Here is a 22,832-nt window from a genome sequence, read left to right on the forward strand (position 1 = left end):
AGAAAGAGGTTAACTTTATTGTACTTAAATCGATCTAAGTAAAAAGAATAAAATACACTCCTACTTTCTCTCTCTCTCTCTCACACACACAGGCACACACACACACAAATAGGTTACAGAGTGGGGTAGGATAGTTTGGTCGAATTGGAGACCAGAGAAATAAAAGGAGTATACTGTCTGTGAAGGTTGGTGATTCAGCTGGCTTCAGGCTGAATTCAATGGTCCTGGGGTTTTCGGTGTGAAGACGTAGACTCTGATTCGGTGGTTCTCCAGCTTCTGGTTTGAAGGGGTGGATGCTGATTCAGTGGTTCTGTGGCAGAAAGCATTGCAGCTGAATTCCTTTGAGGGAGATTGCTGTCTCTTCTTTCTGGAAAGTTCTGTAAACTGTCTCAATAGCTCCCCTGGCAGGCTTAAGTGATTAAGCACAGTGAACATTGATTGAACAGACTAACACAATCAAACACAGATCAATCAAACCATTGAATATTACAGTCTGCAGCAGGCAATATGCCTAGGTGCTCACAGTCAGCAGACAGAGTTCAAAGCTTGCAAGGTTTGAGTGGTCGTCTCCACCAGTAATATTCAGTTTTCTAGCCAGCGGATTAAAAAAATCATCATTCGACCCAGTATGTTTTCGTGACATAGTTGATTCATTTAGATTAAATTCAAAGCTTATCAGTATACTCACCCCATGTGATTCCTTATCCTGCGATGTCTCTGCGATTTTGTTTTCCTCTTGTTCGGTTCAGACTCTCAGATCACAGCCAGCTCTGCACCCGGCCTCCTTTATAGTGCTCCACTCCGCTCCTGGTCTCCTTTTTGCTGCTTTGATCTGTTCCAATCCCATTCTGCTTTATGCTACTTATTTCTGCTCCCTGCCAGTGTTTGATGTTAGAAAGGGTACCGAAGATCAAAAATTGTTCCATTTCATAGAAACAACAGAATCACAGAAAATTTCCTAGCAGTTATATTCCTTACCTTGATAAGCTCAATTTTTTCAAATTGATTCAACTTAATTACTGTTCAGTAAGCTTTAATAAATTCACGTGCAGAAGCTTATCTCAGTGACTATCTTTCAGCTGAAGTATAGCATCAGTTTTTTGATAAGCCGAAATACCCTGGTATTTTTCATATTGCACTGGGTCATATACCTACTCCAAGGATCAAGTTCCCAGACCTCTGCCTACACAGCTCTTGAATTAGTCACTAGAAAATTTTATATTGAGATTGCTCTGTGGTGTGTTTGACCTTTCTGTAGTAACAAATGCGAATCCATCACGGCACTGCATAAGGAGACGTGAACATAACTTCAGATAGAATTTTGTTAATAGGAGTCACTGTGCCCTGTTGATACAATCTCGAGTCTCCTTCATCCACAGTAAAACTGCAAGGCATTAGTCCAAGCCATTCCAGTCATAAGGCAGCAAACTGGTAGACTGCTGTTAACAATCTAATCCTTGCTTGAATGCAGTATAACCTCTTTTCCTTTTTTACTTCCTTTAGAGAGTCTGAGGCAATAGAGCCACTTTCCCAGGGGGATGTTCTGCGGATCTGCAATGTGCTGGATGATTGCATAGATCAATTAACCATTCTTGGCCTTATCATACCAGTCTCCTATGAGGAAAGGGCAGATGTGACAAGTGTAAGTGATTCCATAAATCTTTGGCCATCTGTCTGTATGTCATTGCATCTACAAAGGTATTAAATAAATTGCTTTCATGCCAGATCAAGACCAGTTTTACCATATGCATTGAAGGTTTTGTCAGTTAGAGGAAGGTATGTGTCCCAAGGAGACCTACCGCAACAAGAAAATAAATATAAAAATTGGAGAGGTTAACTCTTAAAGATACCAGTCTAAAAACCTTATCTCCTCACTGCTGTATTTATTCCAGTACTTTCATAGTGTTAATTAAGTCAACTGTATTTCACCAATCTTAGCATGCAATAGCATCACAGCCCCTCATTCTTCTCAGACAGTCCCTCGGGATCAAGGATATTGTTTCCACTCTGGTTCGATGGGTTCTGAGATGGCTGATGAGTTCAATGCATGATCCGTAGATTCTGCCACAAGAGGGCCAGGTGGCGCTTGACGGGTCAGGTAGATGAGTAGTTTGCAGGTTTGTGTGCTCACTCTGATGCCTCGGCTTGGCTGCTGCATGTTCCCGATGAAATCCTTTAAGGTGTATGATGCCTTCCCAAATGAGCTTTCTCCATCTAGGATGGTCACAAGCCAGGGACTCCCATGAATGAACAGGGATGTTTGATCTCTTCAGGGATGCTTTAAGGACATCTCTAAAGCGTTTCCGCTGTTCTCCTGGGAGTTTCCTGCCACGACCAAGTTCTGAGTAGAACAGCTACTTCATGAGTCTGGTGTCAGGCATGCAAATGACATGTCCCACCCAATGGAGCTGGTTTTGGGTGATTGGCGCCCCAATGCTGGGTAGGTTGGCTTGGGAGAGGACGCTGCTTTTGGACCGCCTTTCTTGCCACCGGATTTGGAGGATCTTGCGGAGGCACCTTTGGTGGTACTTCTCCAGTGCTTTGAGTTGCCTGGTGTAGATTGTCCAATTCGCCAAAGCATATAGGAGCGCAGGGATCCCTGCTGCCCAGTAAGCCATGATCTTAGTCTTGGGTTTGAGATCCTGATCCTCAAATACTCTCTTCCTCAATCAGCCAAAGACTGAGCTAGCACAGTGAAGGCGATGATGAACCTCGCTGTCTATATCTGCCTTTGTCAAGAGAAGACTCTTAAGTACTCCTAATATTTTTTTTAATTTAATTTATTTATTTAGAGATACAGCACTGAAACAGGCCCTTCGGCCCACCGAGTCTGTGCCGACCAACAACCACCCATTTATACTAACCCTACAGTAATCCCATATTCCCTATCACCTCCCTACACTAGGGGCAATTTACAACGGCCAATTTACCTATCGCCTGCACATCTTTTGGATGTGGGAGGAAACCGGAGCACCCGGCGAAAACCCACGCAGACACAGGGAGAACTTGCAAACTCCGCACAGGCAGTACCCAGCATCGAACCCGGGTCCCTGGAGCTGTGAGGCTGCGGTGCTAACCACTGCGCCACTGTGCCGCCACATTTTCCAGGATCTCGCCATTGATCTTGATTGACAAGAGGAGGTGTTGTGCTGTGGAAACTGGTTGGAAAAGGACCTTCATTTTCTGAGTGTTTCGTGAAAGACCCATTTTGTTATATGCTTCGGAGAAGGGGTTGACTATGATCTGGAACTCAGTTTCAGAATGAATGTATACGCAAGCGTCATCTGTGCACTGAAGCTCGATGAGTGAGGTTGGAGCAATTTTGGTTTTGGAATGAAGGCAGCATAGGTTGAACAGTTTGCCATCTGTTCTGTAGATTATCTCCACACTGGCGGGTAGTTTGCTGGAGGTGAGGTGTAGCATTGCAGCGAGGAAAATGGAGAAGAGGATTGGTGCGATGACATAGCCTTGCTTGACTCTGGTCTTGACTGAAATAGGGTCTGTGGTGGTTGCGTTGATGAAGATCACAGCTTGCATTTCATCATAGAGTAGATGGAGGATGGTAACAAACTTCTGAGGTCAGCCAAATTTGAGTAGGATGCTCCATAAGCTTTCGCGGTTGACAGAGTCAAAGGCTTTTGTGAGGTTGAAAAAGGCCATGTACAGCTCTACTGACCTTTGCAATGGTGCTAGGTAGTTTGGTCTGGCATTTGTGAGAAAACTATAATCAGTGTCTACTTAGGCCAAGTTGCCATAATACTGGTACAAAGAATCTGGTTTGATCCTGTTGTTTCCACCTTTTATGAGCATCTGGTGTCAGAATCTGAGATAATTTCAGTTCTGTCAGAAGTACATTTCTCAGGAAATATCCTATTTCACATGTTTGATCACCTTAGAATGCAAAGAGTATTTACATACGTCACATCACTGTAATACAGTTCTGGTACCCACGATACAGAATTGAAAATGGCTTGCAGGCATACTGGGAATACTGGCTTTTAAAAAAAATCACAAGTGTCAGTTTACACCTTACAGGTGCTGGCTGGGAGCAGGAACAGTGCTTCTGAACTTCGGTCAGATTCGGGGTTTTCCGGACAGTTCCAATTTTCTTTTCACAGCCTGCCAGAAAACCACAAATCTGTCCAAAGTTCCGAACTGCTGTTCTCGCTCGCAATAGGCAGAGAGAGAGAGAGAGAGGGAGAGTGGAGGGGGGAGAGAGAGGGAAGAGATAAGGGGGGAGAGAGGGGGGAGATGAGGGAGAGCAAGGGAGGAGAGAGATGGGGGGGTAGAGAGAGGAGGAAGGGGGGGAGAGAGAGGCAGGATAGAGAGGAGGGATAGAGGGGAGAGAGATGGGGGAGAGAAAGGCAGGACAGAGAGGAGGGAGATAAAAACAAGAAATGCTGGAACCACTCAGCAGGTCTGGCAGCATCTGTGGAAAGAGAAGCAGAGTTAACGTTTCGGGTCAGTGACCCTTCATCGGAGAGAGGAGGGAGAGGCGGGGGGAGAGAGAGGGAGGAAAGAGAGAGGGAGAGGGGTGTATGAGAGGGTGGAGTGGAAGAAGAGGAGGGAGAGAGGAGGAGAGAGAAGGGGAGAGAAGGGGAGAGAAAGAGGGAAGGGGGGAAGGGGAGCAGGTGAGAGAAAGGGGGGGGGTGAGAGAAAGGGGGGGTGAGAGAAAGGTGGGGGTGAGAGAAAGGGGGGGTGAGAGAGAAAGGGGGGCGAGAGAAAGGGGGGCGAGAGAAAGGGGGGGCGAGAGAAAGGGGGGCGAGAGAAAGGGGGGCGAGAGAAAGGGGGGCGAGAGAAAGGGGGGAGAGAGAAAGGGGGGAGAGAGAAAGGGGGGAGAGAGAAAGGGGGTAGAGAGAAAGGGGGTAGAGAGAAAGGGGGTAGAGAGAAAGGGGGTAGAGAGAAAGGGGGTAGAGAGAAAGGGGGTAGAGAGAAAGGGGGTAGAGAGAAAGGGGGGAGAGAGAAAGGGGGGAGAGAGAAAGGGGGGAGAGAGAAAGGGGGGAGAGAGAAAGGGGGGAGAGGGGTGGACACAGAGGGGGGGAAGAGAGGGGGGGAGAGAGAGATGGAAAAAGAGGGGAGGGAGTTGGACACAGAGAGGGGAGGGGGAGGAGAGAGAGAGGGGGGAGAAAGGGGGAGAGAGAAAAGGGGAGAGAGAAAGGGGGAGAGGGATGGACACAGAGGGAGGAGGGGGAGAGAGAGATGGACAAAGAGGGGAGAGAGTAGGGCGGGAGTTGGACAGAGAGGGAGAGAAAGGGGGAGTGGGATGGACACAGAGGGGAGAGAGAGAAGAGTGAGAGAAGGACACAGAGAGGGGGAAGAGAGAGCGAGGGGACAGAGAAAGAGATCAAGATCACCCCTGCAGATGGACATCTATCCGGATTCTCCACATCGCTACATCAAGTGTGTGGGCAGACATTGACAACTTGTGCAAGCATTAACAATGCCAGGTATCTCACTAAATAAGGAGATTTTTAAAAATCGGACTGTGTTTTGATGACATTAGGTTGGTTACACACTTTATATACAGATTAATTGCTCCTATGTCCCTGGCTGAGTCAATAATTTTGTCAAATGTCTGTGGTGCAACCTGTTGGTACCTATTCTTGCTAGCAACCCTTTGGTAACTTGCCTGAATGACAGTTCTTCACATTGCAAGCGATTCAAACATGTGAACATTGCAGCTAAGCCCAAGCCTGTGCTCCCATGTGTACTTTCCAGCAGCAAATGTTTCCTAGGAGTAAAAACCCTTAAGATTTCCTCTCTTTCTAGCCCAGGGCTTTTTTCTTTCATGTTTATTTAAGGTATAAATTGGACAGTCAATCTAAATTGTCCACATAGGTTTAAGCATTCATTACAGCACTGTATGTCAGTAGAGATGAGACTTTAATGTTGTTCCTGTCCTGGATGGCTTGGTGTCTGAAAGGTTCAGGGGTAGTGTTGTAATGCTTAAAGTCTAGGTTGTTCCAGTTCAACTGGCACCTGCTAAACAATGCAGCTTGTTTAATTTCAGAATTAAAAACAAATAAGATCAGGTTTATTTCATATAAATTATGCTTGTAAAAATTCTAAATTTCTTAGAAAACCTGATCATAACAGCATTTTATCTTTCCAAAGGGAAATCTCACATTTGTTTCATGTCCAGATTGTAGGAAATGAAATTGACATGATACTGAAAAGCCAGAAGCAGGTGGAGTCAAAGTTTCAGGAGCTGATATCTTCTAGGTCAGATGAGAAGAAGGAGGCTGGAAGAGTCTCCGGAGAACAGCTGGCTGAACTGGGAGAGCAAATCCAGAAAGCTGCGGGGGATCTGAAGAGGAGCACGCAGCTCTTCAACACATCCCTGAAACAGAGTCCACTTACTGCTGATAATCTATCAAAGGTACAAGCAGACAGGTGAGGTCCCAGGGCCTAACTTCTAAGTGCCAATGCACTTTAATGTAATCATTTTTGTCTGAGTATATTTTCAAGTCCTTCAATACAAACTACGATAGATTAGGTCAAAATGTAGGTATGAAGTCACATTTTTAAGAGTTTGTCTAAAGTGTTTTGTATTTATATGTGAACATTTTTTTTTCCTATCACAGCATTTATCAAGCAAACACATGCCCACACATGGTTTGATCACTGACCACTTCCTTATATCCTTCACCACCGAAGTCCCTTTGTCCTCCTTCAACCCCATTTTCTTCAGCATTACTCCAAATCGGTTACATCCATACTATCAAACTCAGTACAACACATACCTTTCATTCTCCATTCTCCCAGATATCTTTGCAGCTGTTGATTCGCTCATCACTCATGTCCACCATTGACGTCTCTGTTCCCATCACAATCACCATCACCCATCTGTCATTAATCCATTTTCACTCCAAGTCCAAACAACCCAAATACGAATTGACCTGAGGCATAACTGACTTAATAATCCATCACTAGATTTAGCTTAACTACATCAAGCTCTACCAGGTCTTGCTCTCCTCTGCCAAAATGGCTACTACCCCAGGATAATTCAGAATCACCGTGGCTTTTTTTCTTTATGACTCCTTAAACTCATTCCTCTGCACTTTTTGCATCCTCAACTAACAACAAATGCAAGGTGTGTGGATTTCTTTGTTTCCAAGATACAGACTATCTGTTCAGCTCCCTTTGTTATTACACCTCCTTTTCCTTGCCCATGAATCCAAACCCTCCCCAATCCAACTCATGCTCTAGCCCTGAACTTCCATCTTCCTATTCTTTCCAAGCTTATCTCATCCATGAGTCATACCTGCACTCCTGCTCCTTTGACCCCATTCCCACGAAACTCCTGAGCACCCAATTTCCCTTCCTGGATCCCATTTTAGCCAATATTGCAAATGGATCCTCTCCTCAGACACTGTTCCCTGTAACCCACCCCCACCCCCCAAATATAAACTACACTATAGCACAAAATCAAGATGTAGCCCTTTCTGCTATTCTTTATTCATACTATCATGGTTCGGCATAGTATGACTATTGTTTTCCATAAATAGGACCCAGACTTCAAGTGCTTTCAAAGCAGAAATTTCCCTAAAGTGATTTGCTACTCCAGCCATTCCCTTGCTACTTTGTCAACCCAGTGGCATTTGAAAGGTGTTTTAAATGTGGGATAGCATTGTCTGGTCATTCAGAAGACATCTTGTACCTTGCTGTTAACAGTTTTTTTTTGATCTGTTCTAGTCTTTAAAAAGCTTTTAAATATCAACACAGGCATCAGAGGTCAGTCAAAGATGATGTGGGGGGGAGAAGCAATCTCTGCATTGGTTGTTAAGACATCTAACAGAGAGAAGGCATTTCCTTTCTATGCTAAAATAAGATTTGCTGAAGTGGTCTATTGGAACATGTGTTCTCTACTTTTTTCATAAAAGTGCACAAACAGAAATTGTACTGATTGCACCAAACATCACAGGGTAATATCACTGTTATATTCCCAAATCCTGCCACCAGACTGGCAGATAGGAGACAGTGGCTGTCAACTTCTGAGAAAAAAGCCAGACAACTAGGTCGCTTAAGGCAGTGCCTGACATCACTGAACCCGAGTAGATACCTGCAGAAGACGTAAATTCATAATGCATAGCTTAACTTTACAGTGGGTATACCCTGGTATATCATTCACTATATCGCTGTTCATAATGCATAGCTTTACTTTATAGTGGGTATACCCTGGTTTATCATTCACTATATCCCTGTTCATAATGCATAGGTTTACTTTATAGTGGGTATACCCTGGTATATCGTTCACTATATCCCTGTTCATAATGCATAGCTTTACTTTATAGTGGGTATACCCTGGTTTATCATTCACTATATCCCTGTTCATAATGCACAGGTTTACTTTATAGTGGGTATACCCTGGTATATCATTCACTATATCCCTGTTTGTTCATAATGTATAGCTTTACTTTATAGTGGGTATACCCTGGTATATCACTCACTATATCCCTGTTTGTTGCCTATTAATAGTTTTCATTCTGATAATAGGCAATTTGCTTTGGAAGTGATCAATGACACTTTGCAGGAGCTGAATTCTTCTGGAACATTTCTAACTTTACTGAACATTGTCGAGAGGGAGAAAAAGAAAAAAATCAACACCCAAAATGTTATCATCAGGTTAGCTCTGATATGTTACTCTTAGTATTTACTTTAATGGGCAACACACTCTTCCTGAATAAATGATACACTCTATACCTAGCCAAATCGATTATACTAACTCAATAGTGTGTACTGGAATAGCCACTCAGCCACATTTCTCTCAGTACTTACTTCAGTTGGAAACTGGGGGAGAAAATTGTTCATGTAGCGCTCCTTCAAAGCAGCAGCACGCAGACAATGTAGATTCCCTGGGGGCAGACAGCACCGCAGGCCGCTATATGTGCGGGGTTTCCTCAATGAATGTGTACTGGAACAAATGTTGCCAGCTGTAGTTCTCTCACTTTGCCTATTATTTTCAATTAAAAGAGCAGCAAATAAATAATTTGTGTCAAGTGAGGGACAAGGAACAGAGTACAGAATTATATTGTTAAACATTGATTTAAAATCAAATCAGACTATAACAGTAAGGTACATCAAAGGTGTATCTCCTAATTTTCCCATTTTTAGATGCACAGTTGCTACTGCTTCCCAATTCCTTGCTGCCACATTCAGCTGAGAAGTTTGGATGGTTGTGGGAGCTGCAGAACTGTCCACAACTTCTGCCAGTATTACGCCGTAATTAATTTGATAGTAGGTTCAACTTGTGTGAAGTGAGAGGGTTCTGTATATATCCTCCTCCCAGACAAGTGCCTCACCTAATGTCCATTGGCAATACTGATCCTTGAAATGAGTTGGGTTGGAGTAACAGTGGAAGTTGGCATTCTAATTCACAAGATAGAAATTTTGTATTCTGTCACTGCAGTTGCCAGGGCACTCTTATGTATTCTTCATAGATAATAAAGAGAAATGAGATGCTCTTCCCAATGCTACTCAAGAGACTGCCTACAACAGTCTCTGAAGGATGGGAATGGGAAGTTATGGTGAAGGGAATTTGAAAACTGTTTGCTGGCAGCTTATCTACCCTGATGAAGAGAGTGTTAAAACATTAAACTTTTTGTAAAATGCTCCAAAATGTAAAGAAATTAAATTTGTGAATGAGTGACTTGACCATAGTTCTGATTTTGGGCTTAGCTTGAAAACAGGTTTGGGCTTTTGGGCTAAAAGGACAAATTGCACATTTTTAAAAGCAGGTAAAACACACCAAAATCCAAAACTTTGTTTGGGCAAAAATAAAAACCTGACCAAATTTGGATTTTCTCTCAATTCTAATTACAACAGTTGTAACTATAATTCCTATAAATGCAAAGTTAATTTGTCTTCAAAAACTTCATTTGGTAATCACTTAGTTCCTGGAGGTTTTTGGAGCTTGTAGTAACTGCTGTGTCTTCCTGTTGTACTTACTTTTTTCAAAAACATCTCACAGGGAGGAAGAAGGCAGAAGAAAAATTAAAGTTCTGAGAAAGCAGCTGCAAAATTTACAAAAGGAAAAGGAGACTGAACAACAGGTTCTGAGCTTTTCATTCTCTGATGTCTTTCATGCTCTCCACTACAGAATTCTGCTCCTCAGAACTCTGAACTCAGGAATAAGTACAATTTCAAATTTGTGGATATCACCAAACTGGGTGGCGGGTGCAGTGGTGGTATAGTCAATATTGGTAAGTCTGAGGTGGTGTATTTTGATAGGAAAAATAAATAGGTCACCTACTCCTTGGATAATAAGAGTCTAAATGAGGTAGAGGAGCAAAGGGGTCTAGGAACACATACACAAATCACTGAAAGTAGCAATGCATATTAACAAAGCCATAAGCAAAGCAAACAAAGCACTGGGGATATCCAGAGGGCTAGAATTGAAAAGCAGGGAAGTTATGTTAAACATGTATACAACCTTGGTTAGACCAATCTTAGTACTGTGCACAGTTCTGATCTCCATATTGCAAAAGGATATAGAGGCACTGGAAAGGCACAAAACATATTTAGAAGGATGAAATCATATTAGTAAAGATTGAACTGGCTGGGGCTCTTTTCTCTTAGAAAAGAGAAGGCCAAGGGATGACCTGATAATCTTGAAGATTATGAAAGGGTTTGATGCAATAGATATAGAGATGATGTTTCCACTAATTGTGGGGGACAGAGACCAAAATTAGGTGGCTATAAATACAAGTTGGTCACTAATAAATCCAATAGGGAATACATGAGAAACGTCTTTAGCTAGTGGTTACCATGTGGAACTCACTACCCCAAAGGGTAGTTGAGGTGAATAGCATAGATGCCTTTAAGGGGAAGCCAGATAAACAGATGTGAGAGAAAGGAATAGAAGGATATTCTAATTGGGTTAAATGAAGAGAGATGAGCCTAGAGGAGTATAGAAAGTGCAGGGGTGAAGTAAAAAAGGAAATTAGGAAAGAAGAGATGACATGAAAAGTTATTGGCAGGTAAAATCAAGGAAAATCCAAAGATGTTTTATCAGTACATTAAGAGCAAGAGGATAACTCAGGAAAGGGAAGGGCTTGTCAGAGATGTACAAGGGAACTTATGCGTGGATGCAGAAGATGTGGGCAGGGTTCTTAATGAGTTTTTTGTCAGAGAACCATAAAGGTTTACGGTACAGAGGGAAGCCATTTTAAGGTCATGATAATTGCAGATGACTGCCAATTATCCTCTCTTGCCCAGAAAGAAAACAATTGCGTGTGTCACCTTCATTGTTTTGTCTCTGTCTTCACAAAGGAGAGGGATGATGCAAATATTGTAGTAAAAGAGGAGTGTGAAATATTAGATACAAGAACCATAATGAGTGAGGAAGTACTAGAGGGTCTGACATCCTTGAAAGTGGATAATTCACCAGGGCCGGATGGATTCTATCCCAGGTTGTTAAAGGAAGCCAGGGAGGAAATAGCGGATGCTCTGAGGATCATCTTCAAATCCTTACTAGATACAGGTGAGGTACCAGAGGTCTGCGAACATTGTACCATTGTTTAAAAAGGGTGCGAGGGATAGGCCAAATAATTCTAGGCCGGGCAGCCTGCCTCGGTAGTGGGAAAATTATTAGAATAAATTCTGAAAGATAGGATAAATTGCCACTTAGAAAGGCATGGATTAATCAGGGATAGTCAGCATGGATTTGTTAAGGGAAGGTTGTATCTTACTAACTTAATTGAATTTTTTGAGGAAGTAACAAGGAGGATTGATGAGGGTAGTGCAGTGGATGCGGTGTACATGGATTTTAGTTAGGCATTTAACAAGGTCCCATATGGCAGACTTGTCAGAAAGCTAAAAGCCCATGGGATACAGGGGAATGTGGCAAGTTGGATCCAAAATTGGCTCAGTGACAAGAAACAAAGGGTAGTTGTCGATGGATGTTTTTGCGAATGGAAAGCGATTTCCAGTGGTGTTCCACAGGGCTCAGTGTTGGGTCCCTTGCTGTTTGTGGTATATATTAATGATTTGGACTTAAATATGGGAGGCATGATCGGGAAATTTGCAGATGACACAAAAATTAGCCGTGCAGTTGATAGTGAAGAGGATAGCTGTAGACTCGAGAATGATACCAATGGTTTGGTTGAGTGGGCAGAAAAATGTCAAATGGAATTCAATTTGGAGAAGTGTGAGGTAATGCATTTGGGGAGGGCAAACAAAGCAAGGGAATACACAATAAATGGGAGGATATTGAGAGGGCTAGAAGTGAGAGACCTTGAAGTGCATGTCCACAGGTCCTTGGAAGTGGCAGGACAGGTAGATAAAGTGGTGAAGAAGGCATATGGAATACTTTCCTTTATTGGACAAGGTACAGAATACAAAAGCAGGGATGTAATACTGGAACTATATAAAATGCTGGTTAGGCCACAGCTGGAGTATTGCGGACAATTTTGGACATCACATTACAGGAAGGACATAATTGCTCTGGAGAGAGTACAAAGGAGATTTACAAGAACGTTGCCAGAGCTTGAAAGCTTTAAAGAGGAAAGATTGGATTGACTCAGGTTGTTTTCCTTAGAACAGAGGACGCTGAGGGTGACTTAATTGAGGTGTACAAAATTATGAGGGGCCTAGAAAGAGTAGACAGGAATGACCTGTTTCCCCTAGCAGAGAGGTCAATTAACAGGGGGCACAGATTTAAGGTGATTGGTAGAAGGATTAGAGGGGACATGAGGAAAAACTTTTTCACCCAGAGGGTGGTGAGTGTCTGGAATTCACTGCCCGGATCGGTGGTAGAGGCAGAAACCCTCAACTCATTTAAAAGGTACCTGGACATGCACCTGAAGAGCTGTAACCTGCAAGGCTACGGACCAGGTGCTGGAAGGTGGGATTAGACTGGGTGGCTAGTTTTTTCAGCCGGCACAGACATGATGGGCTGAATGGCCTCCTTCTTTGCCGTAACTTTTCTATGGTTCTTTGGGAGAAGGCTCCTGTGGAGCACTAACACTGGCATTGAGCAGTTGGACTGAATGGCCTGTTTATGTGCTGTATGTTCTATGTAATTCATGAGCCTCTATTAATAGAGCTTGTTTTTAATTGTTTCAACGATCTCTTGTTTTAATCAAAGAGGCCCCAGTCAGATCTCTGTAAAATTAAAGGAAAAGGGGGAGGAATTTGTTTGCGTCAGTGCTACGCAGACTTAAGTCAATTCTCTGGGGGTGGGCAGCACCGTGGGCCGCTACCTGCATAGTTTTCTTCAGTAATATCGTTGAAGAATGCCATGCAGGCTGCGTAGGTAGTGTCCCACGCTGCCACTTGCCCCAGTGAATCGAGGCAACTCCCTGTAGCAACGTTTCAATGAATTTTTCCCCCCAAATTCTTTAATGAAGCTGTTTTTATAAACCAATGATAGGTAAAGAATTTTGATTTAACTTTACAGAGGGAAATATACTCAATATGCACTGCTAGCTGCTTGTGAAAGTTGTTGTTTTGGAACTCTGTTATTTCTACTAAGGAGTAGGTGGTGAAGCATCATAAATTGCAATGTTCTGACAACAGGATGATCGATTTAGGGCAGTTCCAGACAGCAGAATTTTCTACCTTTTAGAAACTCTTATTCGTGGAATGGGTGACAATGGAACAATGTTACAACTATCTGCTTTTGCCTCAACAACTTGGCCAGTCCAGTTGAAAAGACAGGTGAAGATCATTGCATTAATGATAAAATCCGAAGTCACAGCTGTGTTCTGTGCAACTCCAATTTGAACACAGTTCGAATGGAGAGGATGAAAATTCAGGCAGCTTCAAACAAGCTCTTAGAACACAACACCACCATCACCGTGGGCACAAATTAGTTTAAAAAATAGAAATACAACCATATCTACTCAGGTTATTGATCGTGCACAGAAGTCTTTGTAGAGATGTAAAGCAATTGCAACCATTGAACTATAGTGTGCTTTTTCTTTGACCAGCATAAAAATGAGATGATTGCCCACCTAAAAGACCAGATGCAAGAGATGAAGGCAAAAACTGCTATGGAAGGAAAGTACATGAAGAAAAATGCAGAACTGCAGGTCTTCCAGACACAAAGGAAATGTGCTGATGAGGAGAATAAGCTACAGGAAGATGTTCAGGTCAGAATAAGAAAGGGAACTCAAACTTAACTCCACTGAAATTCTGTGACTGTAAACACTTGAAAGTTTAAAGCAGTGAAACAACAGTCCAGATTTTGATCAATCTATGACATTGCTGATGTTGATCTTTTTCAGTATCTGTTAGATCCAATGCTCATGATACCCACACCAATACATTCTGTGCTCCAGATACTGGCATTAGTATATATATATTTTTAAATTTATTTTATTTATTTATTTAGAGATACGGCACTGAAACAGGCCCTTCAGCCCACCGAGTCTGTGCCGACCAACAACCACCCATTTATACTAATCCTACATTAACCCCATATTCCCTACCACATCCCCACCATTCTCCTACCACCTACCTCCACTAGGGGCAATTTACAATGGCAATTTACCTGTCAACCTGCAAGTCTTTGTCTGTGGGAGGAAACTGGAGCACCCGTTGGAAACCAACGCAGTCACAGGAAGAACTTGCAAACTCTGCACAGGCAGTACCCAGAACTGAACCCGGGTCGCTGGAGCTGTGAGGCTGTGGTGCTAACCACTGTGCTGCCGTGCCGCCCAGGTATAGCCCTAGTATAGCTCTAGATAGTAATCAGTAGTAGGGACCCTGGCTGACCTTTCACTTCCCTGACAAGGGGACACTGAGGCCAACTGTGACATCCTGACTGCTAACTTGGCTGAAATCAACCAACTGAACATAGGAACATAGAAGCAGGAGTAGGCCATTCAGTCCTTTGAGCCTGCTCTGCCATTCTAGATCATGGCTGATTGTCTACCTCAAAGCCATATTCCCGCACTATCCCCATATCCCTTTATATCATCAGCAATGAGAAATCTATTGATCTCTCTCTTGAACTTACTCAGTGATTGAACTTCCACCAGCCTTTGGGGCAGAGAATTCCAAAGATTCACCACCCTCTGAGTGAAGAAGTTCTTCCTCATCTCAGTACTAAATGGCTTGCCCTTTATTGAGATTGTGTCCCCTGGTTCTATACCCAAGAACCAGGAGAAACATCCGTTCTGCATCTACCCTGTCTATCCCTTTAAGAGTTCTGTAGGTTTCTATGAGATTGCCTCTCATTCCTCTAAACCCGAGAATACAGGCCCAGTCTCCTCACTTTCCTCATAGGACAATCCCACCATGCCAGGAATCAGTCTGGTGAACCTCCTCTGCACGCCCTCTATGGCAAGTATATCCTTCCTCAGGCAAGGGGACCAGAACTGCACACAATATTCCAGGTGCAGCCTCACCAATGCTCTATACAATTGAAGCAAGACTTCTTTGCTCCTTACTCAAATCCTCTTGCGATAAAGGCTTACATACCATTTGCCTTCTTAATTCTTTGCTGCACCTGCATGCTAGCTTTTAATGACTTATGAACAAGGACATCTAGGAACCTTTGGACATCAACACTTTCCAATTTCTCACCATTTAAGAAATACACTGCACCTCCGTTCCTCCTACCAAAGTAGATAACCTCACACTTATCCACATTGTATTCCATCTGCCATGTGCTTGCCACTCATTCAGTCTGTCCAAATCCCCTTGAAGCCTCTTTGCATCCTCCTCACAACTCACAGTCCCACATTTTCTATCATCCACGAACTTGGAAATATTACAATTGGTCCCCACATTCAAATCATTGATATAGATTGTGAACAGCTGGGGCCCAAGCATTGATCCTTGCGGTACCCCACTGGTCACAGCCTGCCAACCTGAGAATGACCCATTTATTCCTACTCTCTGTTTTCTGCCTGTTACCCAATCCTCAATCCATGCTAGTATATTACCCCCAATCCCATGAGCTTTAATTTTGCTTAGTAACCTCCTATGTGGGACTTTATCAAAAGCCTTCTGAAAGTCCAAATACACCACATCCACTAGTTCTTCCTTATCAACTCTGCTAGTAATATCCTTAAAAATAAATCTAACAAGTTTGTCAAACATGATTTCCCCTTCATAAATCAATGTTGACTCTGCCCAATCAAACCATTATTTTCTGAGTGTCCAGTAATCACATCCTTTATAATAGTCTCCTACCGACGTCAGGCTAACAGGTCTGTAGTTCCCTGTTTTCTCTCTCACTCCTTTCTTAAACAGTGGGGTTACATTTGCAGCCTTCCAATCTGCAGGCACCATAGAATTTTGAAAGATGATCACCAATGCAGTCACTATCTCTGTAGCCATCTCTTTCAACATTCCAGGGTGAAGATCATCAGGTTTTGGGGATTTGTCAACTTTCAGTCCCATTAATTTCTCCAATACTACTTTTTTACGAATCCTAATTTCTTTCAGTTCCTCATTCTCACTAGACCCTTGGATCTCAAGAATTTCAGGGAGACTTCTTGTATCTTCCTCTGTGAAGACAGACACAAAGCAATTATTTAGTTTCTCTGCCATTTTTCTATTTTCCATTACAAATTCTCCTGCCTCTGCCTGTAATGGACCCACATTTGTCTTTGCCAATTTTTTCCTTTTTACATACCTATAGAAGCTTTTACAATCCATATTTATATTTCTTGCTCGCTTACGTTCATATTCTATTCTCTCTTTCTTTATCAATTTTTGGTCCTCCTTTGCTGGATTCTAAAATTCTCCCAATCCTCTGGCTTACGACTTTTTTTTGGCAACTTTATAAGCCTCCCCCTGTGATCTAATACTATCTTTAACTTTGTTCGCCACGGTTGACTCGCTTTCCCTATAAGGTTCTTTTGCCTTAAAGGAATGTATGTTTTTTGAAAACCATGCATTAATGCTTTAAGTACTGGCCATTGCCTATCGACCATCAAACCTTTCAATGTATTTTTCCAATCCACCACGGTCAACTTGCTCCTCATACCTTCATAATTTCCCTTGATTAGATTTAAGACCCTAGTTTCAGATTGAACTACATCTTTTTCAAACTTAATGGAAAATTCTATCATACTACTGGGTCACTTTCCCCTAAAGGTTCTTTTACCACCAGAATATTAATTAGCTCTTTCTCATTGCATAATACTAGATCCAAAATAGCCTGTTCCCTAGTTGGTTCCTCAACATATCGCTCCAGAAAACCATCTTGGACACATTCCAGCAATTCTTCTTCCACAGCATTGATTCTCATTAGATTAGACAATGCAGGGATTCGACCTGTGACATTCCTGCTTTGTATAGTTCAGTACTGCACCTAATTTACCCAGTGGGCTACCAAAGTATCTCCCTTTCTGTCATTCAAAGTCCAGACACTTGTAAAAAAAAAAATGAGTGACTTCTGCATAAAGGGGCTCGCACTATTATTAACTTTTTACATAACCAATTTCAGCTGATAACTTCCCTAGTTACCATCTTTGGCATCTTAAATAAAAGGAGGTAAGTTTTGCTTTTAATTTTACCAGTGAATCCTCCATCCTTACACCAAATGAAGTAAAACCATACTCCATAATCTCACTCCACTGTCCACTAGTGGCAAAGTGGAGAACCTTTTCCTAAATGCTGAAGGATAAGTAGGTTACAGTGGTCCTGGGGTGGGGAATGCACAAAACTGACATGTTATAAATTGGCGAGGTAGTAGGTACAACCATTGTGCAAATGTGCCATGTTTCTTGGCTGTCTCAGTAAGCACACGGAGTTCCTGTGAACACAATGTGGCACCTGTAATGTTACTTTGGAACTGAAATTATGATGATTATATTGAAAAAAGGTTTAACCTCTAATGGCTAAAATGCGCAAACTGTTTTTAATATAGTAAAGTATTGATGACATATTTCCAAGTCAACATTTTTAAACTCTTGCATTCCATTAAATTCGCTTTTCTTTATCCAGCTCTTGAAAAGTAAAATTGATCAGGAGATTCGGATACACTTGGAGATTGAAAGGTTCCTGAAGCAAAATCAGGCAGTAAGTATCCAAGTTCCTCAAATTAAATATAAAGAACTGTACTTCTCTAAGATTAAAACATGTGGACATGCCTGAATTACAGGAACAATTCTGATTATGAGGTATTGTTACCTGTCAAAACTCAAGTCTCATAACAAGGGCTAATGCATTTTTTCAGGCATGTCGGGGCTGGGATCAGTCCTAACCTATGGTATGGAAATTTATTTGGCTAAAAGTTCAGGAAACATTTGATAGGGTTTTACTGAGGCTTATCCAGACAAAGGTATTCCTTTATACACCCAACCTCTCAGAGGCTTCATTAATAGTCACTGTGGTAAAGCAATCCATGTCCTAATGTGTGGAAAAAGAATTTCTCTAATATTCCCCTTTTTGCTTCTAGAGATCTATTCTTAGTTTATGCCACACTAATACTAATTTATCAACTAATGAAAACAATCTTTCCTTCTTCAAAACTTTTCAGAATTTTGAAAACCTCAACCCATCTTGTCTTTAAATATCTCCCAATGTTTGATTTGCCATTTAATCTGCCAATTAAATTTACATTTGCTCTTTTTCTGTATCTATTTTCAATGTGAATCAATTTAGGATAAATCCCTACTTTCCAAGTGTTGTTCTACTTTCACGGCACTTACTTCTCTAGCTTTGTTACCCACAATTGGGTCTAGCACTGTACCATTTGTTGCTGGACATGCAGCACACTGGCTGAGGAAATAATCCTGCATGCATGCGAAGAATCTATCCCCCTTAAAACCATGACATTTTGTCTTATCAAAGTCACAAATGACATCCTCTGTGCCTATGACAAAGTCAAACTATCTCTCCACGTTGTTCTCAGCCTGTCTGCAACCTTTGACACAGGTGATCACACCATCCTCCTCCAATGCCTCTCCACCTTTGTCCAGCTAGGTGGGACTTAACGCACCTGGTTCCATTCTTATCTAATCAAAGCCAGAGAATCACCATCTATGGCTTCTCTTCCAATTCCCGCACGGTTACCTCTGGTGTCCCCCAAGAATCTAAAGGATCTATCCTTGAATCCCTCCTATTTCTCATCTATAGCCGTGGCTTAGTTGGTAGCACTCTTGCCTATGAGTCACAAAGTTCTGGAATCAAGTCCCACCAGAGGGCTTGAGCACAAAAATCAAGGCTGACACTCTAGTGCAGTACTGAGGGAGAGCTGCACTGTCGGAGGTGCTGTTTTCGGATGAGATGTTAAACAAAACCCCATCTGCCCGCTCGGGTGAATATAAAAGATCTCATGGGACTATTTTGAAGAAAGGGAGGGAAATTATTCCCAGTCTCCTGGCCAATATTTATTCCTCAATCAACATCACAAAAAACAGATCAGATTGCTGTTTGTGCAAATTAGCTGGCACGATTCCTACATTATAACAGTGATGACATTTCAAAAAGTACTTAATTGTAAAGCACTTTGAAACATCCAGTGGTTGTGAAAAGTGGCATATAAATGCAAGTCTTTCTTTTACATGGTGCTCCATGCCAGTTTCCACAAGTACACTATTGACACCCAGCTTTATCTCACCACTATAACAAAAGCAAAATACTGCGGATGCTGGAAATCTGAAATAAAAACAAGAAATGCTGGAACCACTCAGCAGGTCTGGCAGCATCTGTGGAAAGAGAAGCAGAGTTAACGTTTCGGGTCAGTGACCCTTCTTCGGAACTGACATATTAAAAATGTCACAGGTTATAAGCAAGTGAGGTGGGGGTGGGGCAAGAGATAACAAAGGAGAAGGTGTAGATTGGACAAGGCCACATAGCTGACCAAAAGGTCATGGAGCAAAGGCAAACAATATGCTAATGGTGTGTTGAAAGACAAAGCATTCGTACAGAAAAGGTGTTAACGGACTGAATAGTGAACAGCAGCAAGTACAAACATGAAAAAAAAAGTGGGTAAGCAAACTGAACAAACTAAGATGAAATGAAATAAATGCAAAAAAAGGTTGTAAAATATGTAAAAAAGAAAAAAAGATAAAAGAAAAAACAACTAAAAATGAAAGTAAAATGGGGGGCTGTCATGCTCTGAAATTATTGACCTCAATGTTCAGTCCGGCAGGCTGTAGTGTGTCTAATTGGTAGATGAGATGCTGTTCCTCGAGCTTGCGTTGATGTTCACTGCAGCAATCTGCAGTGTTCCAGATCGGATCTAGACTCATCAGCCAGGGAAAACATCTTATATACATCCACCCTGTCATGTCCTGTAAGAATTTTGTAAGTTTCAATGAGATCACCTATCATTTTTCGAAACTCTAGAGAATACAGGCCCCCGGTTAGACAATGCCTCGATTTTAAAGTTCTCATCCATGTTTTCAAATTGCTTGACGGCCTGGCCCCTCCCTATCTCTGTAATCTCCTCAGCCCCATAATGCTCCGAGTTATCTTAACTCCTTTAATTCTGGCATCTTGAACATCCTCGATTTTAATTGCTCCACCATTGGTGGCCGTGCCTTCAGCTGACTAGGCCCTAAGCTCTGGAATTCCCTACTTAAACCTCTCCGCCTCTCTATCTCTCTTTCCTCCTTTAAGATATTCCTTAGTACTTAACTCTTTGACCAAGCTTTTGGTCATCTGACCTAATATCTCCTTATGTGGTTCAGTGTCATATGTTGTTTTATAATGCTCCTGTGAAGTGCCTTGGGATATTTTATTACGTTAAAGGTGCTATATAAATACAAGTTGTTGTTGTTATTCATGACTAGCTTAGGACAGTTGGTCCTTCTAACCTGTAATACAATATTTCTGAAATTGCTCTAATCTCTTAATCTTTCTTCACTTTATTTCCAAACTTCATGATTGCTAGATTACCCTGAATTATTTCCTAGGCTGTTTAATATCTCAAACAGGGCAGTACTACAATGGCTTTGTCATTCCTGACCTTGGAAGGAAGAAATAATCAGCCAAGTTTCCCGCTGAAAGGTGTATATCGTTATCCTCAGATAATGAAGCAGCCTGTGCCTGCAAGCAGCTAGACCTGGACAACATTCTATGATTCTAACATTCAGGCTTGGGCTGATGTGGCAAGTAACATCCATGCCACACAACTGCCAGGCAATGACCAACTCCAACAGTAGAGAATCTAACCACCTCCCCATGACATTCAATGGCATTACCATCAGTGAATCCCACTTCAACATCCTGGGGTTACCATTGACCAGAAACTTAATTGGACCAGCCATATAAAAACTGTGGTTACAAGAACAATTCAGAGACTTAGTATTCTGCAATGAATGGTTCCCCTTCTTCTCACAAAGCCTTTCTACCATCTACAAGAAATAAGTCAGGAGTGTGATGGAATACTCTCCATGTGTTTGGATGAGTGCCGCTCCAACAACACTCAAGAAGCTCAACACCATCCAGAACAAAGCAGCCCACTTGACTGGCTTCCTATCCACCATCTCAAACATTCACTCCTTCCATCACCAGTGCACAGTGGTTGCAGTGTGTACCATCTACAAGATGCACTGCAGCAACTTGCCAAGGCTTCTTCAACAGCACCTTCCAAACCCATGACTTTGAATACCTAGAAGGACAAGGGCAGCAGGCCCATGGGAACACCATCACCTCTTAGTTCCCCTGCAAGTCACACATCATCATAACTTGGAAATATATCGCCATTTCTTCATCCTGGCTAGGTCAAAACTCTGAAACTCCATACCTAAAAGCACTGTGGCCATGCCTTCACCACAACAGACTGCAACAGTTCAAGATAGTGGCTAACCACCACCTTCTCAAGGGCAATTAAGTATGGGCAATACATGCCAGTCATCATAATCCACATCCTATGAATGAAAAAAAAGAGAACCATGCCAGAAGTTTTTCCAAGATACGACAGTTGTCATGGCCTAGAGATCAAATGCACTGTTGACAATAAGGGGGGAATTTTAACCCCAAAAAACAGGTAGGTTTGAGTTGGGTAGCAGGTTAAAGTGTTAAAAATATGAATGCCTAAAGGAAACAGATGTTAATCGACATAATTCATAGACATAGTTCAGCTGTGATGGCTCCCAGTCCACAAACACTCAAGTTGACTTTTTCCAATTGGTGCCATTTTAATACCAGTGGACTGCCACTATTAAAATAACTTTCATTACAAAATCTAGGCCTCATTGCTAAGCTCAGAGTAACCCCTTGGACAAAGTACTGCAGAAACTATAGAAATGCACCCCTACAAGAGGGAAAGATTAAGGAGATGAAGGGAAGAAAAATGTCAATTGCTGATTGCATTTTGTTCAGCTTTAAATATAACTTTGTTGTTAAATGGGATAAATTGGGAGCTGAAAATAAATTAACTATAAAAAAGCAAAAATGTCCATTAAACTGTAAGGTTGAATGACAAACTAAAAACATCTAGGCCATTATCTTGTCTGTCTATTGTTAAAATACAATATCTGAAGAAAAATACTGAAATATTATACATACTAGCAATTAATAAAAATATAAAACATTTGAGAGAAACTTAGTGAGAGAGAAATAGAAAGTAATTAGCCACAATATTCTACCTTTAAATATTTTAAATATGCTGGAACTATCCAATTTTTCTGCTGATTAAAGTACCTTGGAGTTCTACTTTTATTGCTTTCTAATCTTTCTCTGTTTGTCAATCAGGAACTGGAAGAAAAGCTGGAATTTTGGATGGAAAAATATGATAAAGATATTGAAACAAAGCAGACCGATCTGATTATTCTGAGATCATCTAAGACCAGTGATTTACAACAGCTCAGAGAACTCTCTGAAAAGGTAATGCCACTGATCTACTTTTTACACATCACAATCAGAATTTTCCTGAATCTTTTTCCTGTGCTCTGGATAGGTTTCTCTTTACAAACGCACTG

The 22,832-nt window shown here is 41.9% G+C and overlaps 1 protein-coding gene across 2 annotated transcripts in view; it reads left to right on the forward strand.

Annotated features, from left to right (window-relative positions):
* The window catches only part of iqcg (IQ motif containing G), a 48,399-nt gene that overhangs the window by 14,241 nt on the left and 11,326 nt on the right, over positions 1 to 22,832 (forward strand). For both annotated transcript variants that reach the window (XM_068042366.1, XM_068042367.1), the window contains exons 2-8: positions 1,504 to 1,642; positions 6,143 to 6,393; positions 8,497 to 8,625; positions 9,971 to 10,052; positions 13,932 to 14,093; positions 17,905 to 17,979; positions 22,606 to 22,737. In XM_068042366.1, coding sequence (XP_067898467.1) covers positions 1,504 to 1,642; positions 6,143 to 6,393; positions 8,497 to 8,625; positions 9,971 to 10,052; positions 13,932 to 14,093; positions 17,905 to 17,979; positions 22,606 to 22,737 — 970 coding nt within the window. The remainder of the gene's footprint in view (positions 1 to 1,503; positions 1,643 to 6,142; positions 6,394 to 8,496; positions 8,626 to 9,970; positions 10,053 to 13,931; positions 14,094 to 17,904; positions 17,980 to 22,605; positions 22,738 to 22,832) is intronic.

The sequence above is a fragment of the Heterodontus francisci genome, chromosome 11, assembly GCF_036365525.1.
Source record: "Heterodontus francisci isolate sHetFra1 chromosome 11, sHetFra1.hap1, whole genome shotgun sequence".
Lineage (NCBI taxonomy): Eukaryota > Metazoa > Chordata > Chondrichthyes > Heterodontiformes > Heterodontidae > Heterodontus > Heterodontus francisci.